We start from the raw sequence: 3321 nt of genomic DNA, 5'->3' as shown, positions 1-3321 counted from the left end.
TTTTCTTAAGTGGGGAGATCTTGTAAAAGTGGACTCCAGAGTTGGGACTGCTAAGGTGCGTGGATGCTAAAGAAGCTTCAACTGTCATGACTGAAGTACATTATGGAGTTTGCGGGCCATATATGAACGGGTTTTTCTTGGCAAAGATTCGAGCAGGTTATTATTGGCTCACCATGGAACGAGATTGCATCAACGTTTTTTGCAAGTGTCACCAATGCTAAGTGCACAGTAATTTGATTCATTCTCCGCCATCTGAATTGCACACCATGTCTGCACCTTGGCCCTTTGTTACTTGGGGAATAGATGTTATTGGACCAATCAAGCCGACAGCATCGAATGCGAAAAGTTTTATTCTGGTGGCCATTGTGGAAGTAGTGACTTTCAAGTCCGTGACCTAGAAGAAAGTGGTATATTTTGTTCATTCAAAAATCATTTGTCAGTTCGGGATTCTAAAGGTAATCATCACAGATAATGCTGCTAATCTCAACAGTCTTCTGATGAAAGAGGTATGGCAATAGTTCAAGATGATGCACCAAAATTCCACTCTGTATCGCTCCAAGGCAAATAACGCTGTTGAAACTGATAACAAGAACATAAAGAAGATACTTTGTAAGATGGTACAAGGTTCTAGGCAGTGGCATGAAAAGTTGCCTTTTGCTTTGCTGGCTTATCACACCACTGTTTGCACTTCATTAGGTGCAACCCATTATTTGTTAATATATGGAACTGAGGCAATTATACCTACGGAGGTTGAGATCCCATCCCTTCGGATCGTCGTGGAAACTGAAATTAATGATGATGAGTGGGTCAAAACCCATCTAGAGCAATTGAGTCTGATTGATGAGAAAAGGTTGGCGGTAGTATGCCATGGTCAGTTGTATTAGAAAAGAATGGCATGAGCATACAACAAGAAGGTGCGTCCTAAAAAATTTGAGGTAGGCCAGCTAGTATTGAAACGCATCCTTCCTCATCAGGCTGAAGCTAAAGGCAAGTTTTCCCCAAACTGGCAGGGGCCGTTTGTTGTGACAAGTGTGTTGCCATATGGTGCTTTGTAGTTAACAGATAGAAGGAAAAGTTGTGGATATGGCTATCAATTCTGATGTAGTCAAGAGATGTTATGTATGATTTCTTCGCTCATCTTTAATCGCATGTTTTGTACTTGACATTTTCAAAGTTAGGTAGGATGAAGACATGTCATTCTGCTATCAAACACTTTTATCCTTTGCTAGCCCTTTTGAGCCTCAATTTATTTTCTTTCATACCTCTCTTTTGGAATCAGAAATATAGTTAGAAAATGAAAAAGAGAAAACAAAAGAAAAAAGGGAAAGAAAGAGAAAAAAAAGAAAAGAAAAAAAAGAAGAATAATAAAAAAATAAAAAAAAAGGAAAGGAAAAAGAAATAAAGAAAGAAGGAAAGAAAAAAAACCAACAAAAACATAACAACTTTTAGGTTGGAGCTACGTTCGACCCGATTCCTTTTAAGGATACGTAGGAAGCCTTACTTTGAGATTCGATCCCACCAAAATAAAAATCCAAAATTCCCTAGACTCAAAGACACTGTGGCAGAAATTTTAGTTTTGTAAAAGATCTGATTCCAAAAGTTACAATTTTGAACCCTTTCATCTTAAGTTGTTTTGAGCATTCATGCCATCCCTTCTTTCTAACCCTGTCTAAAAGCGTACATTACGGTCCAAAGAAAGACCTTCCGATCAAATCTTTGAGGATGCCAAATCAAGTGTGTGATAAGGGTTTGATCTTCTTGCATCATGGTTAATACATTGTTCATGGATACAAAGAGAAAATGAATAAAAATGAGTCTTATTGGTGAAAATCCTCGCGGGCACCATAAGGCGACCATGAGTTGAGAGATAAACAAATGAGAGAGGCTTGATGGTAAAAACCCCTCGGGGTATAACAAGTCGAATGAGGTTGTGGGCTTTACGGAGGAGTTGAGTCGTTGAAGCCCAATTTAATAGCATGAAGGCATGCCACGCACTGAAGGTTAGATTGGTGGGATAGATTTGGATGATCAGTCCAAAATGCATGTCATGATCATTGGATCCAACTACTTCGCTCAGATAAGTCTCTTTTCTTCTTTTCTCCAAATACACATTTTTGTTCAAATTCTTTTTACTCCTTTTGCCCAAAGTCACTTCGCTTCATTCTTTTGGTTCTGTTTGTTTGAGTCTCCTTCAAGTTAGTCTTTGTTAAAACAAGCAAGAAAAGACTTCAAATTCTACTACTAGATTTTTGATTGCACAAGGCGATGTTCGGCCAAGCACATCACAAGTGACGTGAATCAGAAGGAGCAATGTGGTGATAACTTGAGTTCAAATGATCAAATAATTCTTGAATTTTGAAAAACATAAAGTTCAATAGCTATCAAATGAATGGTAAGATATACAATCACTCAAAGGCTTCTATAAATAAGGTGTGGTCAAAAGTCAGACAACTTCTTGTCAGGTCGAAGCAGCCAATCAGAATGAAGTATGACAGTTGCAAAAGAGGACACTTTCAACAACGTTGCCACAAACTAACCACCTTGTTTTCAAACTCACAATTTTTTCTTTGTTTGAAAGAGGGACAAAATTTTGTTCGTTTGTAGGTAACCTCTACGGGGGAAGCAAGGTTACAGGTAAGCTCATTTTCGACTCCTCAGGACCCTCATGGATAATGAGATTTGGTTTTAAGTTTTTAGAAAATGGAATTTAGTTTTTAAAATGCTCAGGGCCCTCGTTGATAAAGGGATTTGGTTTTAAGTTTTTAGAAAATGAAATTTAATTTTTAAAATGCTATGTTTTGAAGTTTTCACTTTTAAAATTGGATTTTTAAACTTTAAATGCTCAACACCAATGAGATTCAGTCTTAAGTTTTGTTTATAGAAAATGGATTTTAACTTTCAAGTTTTCAGGACCCTCCTGGATAATAGGATTTAATCTTTAGGTTTTCACTCTTAAAAAATAGGATTTTTAATTTGAAAATGTTCAATTTAGACTTAAGTCTTTTCTTATGGAGAATAGATTTTAACTTTCAAGTTTTTAGGACCCTCATGGATAATGAGATTTAGTTTTAAGTTTTTGATCTTAGAAAATAAGATTCAATTTCTTAAGTCTCAGGACCCTCCTGGATAATGATAAATTTTAAAAGTTTTCAGGACCCTCCTGAATAATGGGATTTAATTTTCATGTTTTCAAGACCCTCCCCGATAGTGGGATTTAATTTTTAAGTTTTCAGGACCCTCATGGATAATGAAATTTAATTTTTAAAATTTATCAGAACCCTTCTGGATAATGGAATTTAATTTTATTAAGTGTTCAGGACC

The 3321-nt window shown here is 36.3% G+C and overlaps 1 protein-coding gene across 1 annotated transcript; it reads left to right on the top strand.

Annotated features, from left to right (window-relative positions):
- Nucleotides 1-524: 524 nt before the first annotated feature.
- Nucleotides 525-884, top strand: LOC142166246 (uncharacterized). Its single transcript, XM_075224949.1, has one exon. It carries the CDS (start codon nt 525-527, stop codon nt 882-884), a length of 360 nt encoding a protein of 119 aa, XP_075081050.1.
- Nucleotides 885-3321: the final 2437 nt, after the last annotated feature.

This window comes from Nicotiana tabacum, chromosome 2 (assembly GCF_000715075.1).
Source record: "Nicotiana tabacum cultivar K326 chromosome 2, ASM71507v2, whole genome shotgun sequence".
Lineage (NCBI taxonomy): Eukaryota > Viridiplantae > Streptophyta > Magnoliopsida > Solanales > Solanaceae > Nicotiana > Nicotiana tabacum.
This window is presented reverse-complemented; position numbering and strand designations above follow the sequence as displayed.

What these genes read in the sequence shown, in the direction of transcription:
- LOC142166246 (XM_075224949.1), top strand. Translation starts at nt 525, where the DNA reads ATGATGCACCAAAATTCCACTCTGTATCGCTCCAAGGCAAATAACGCT.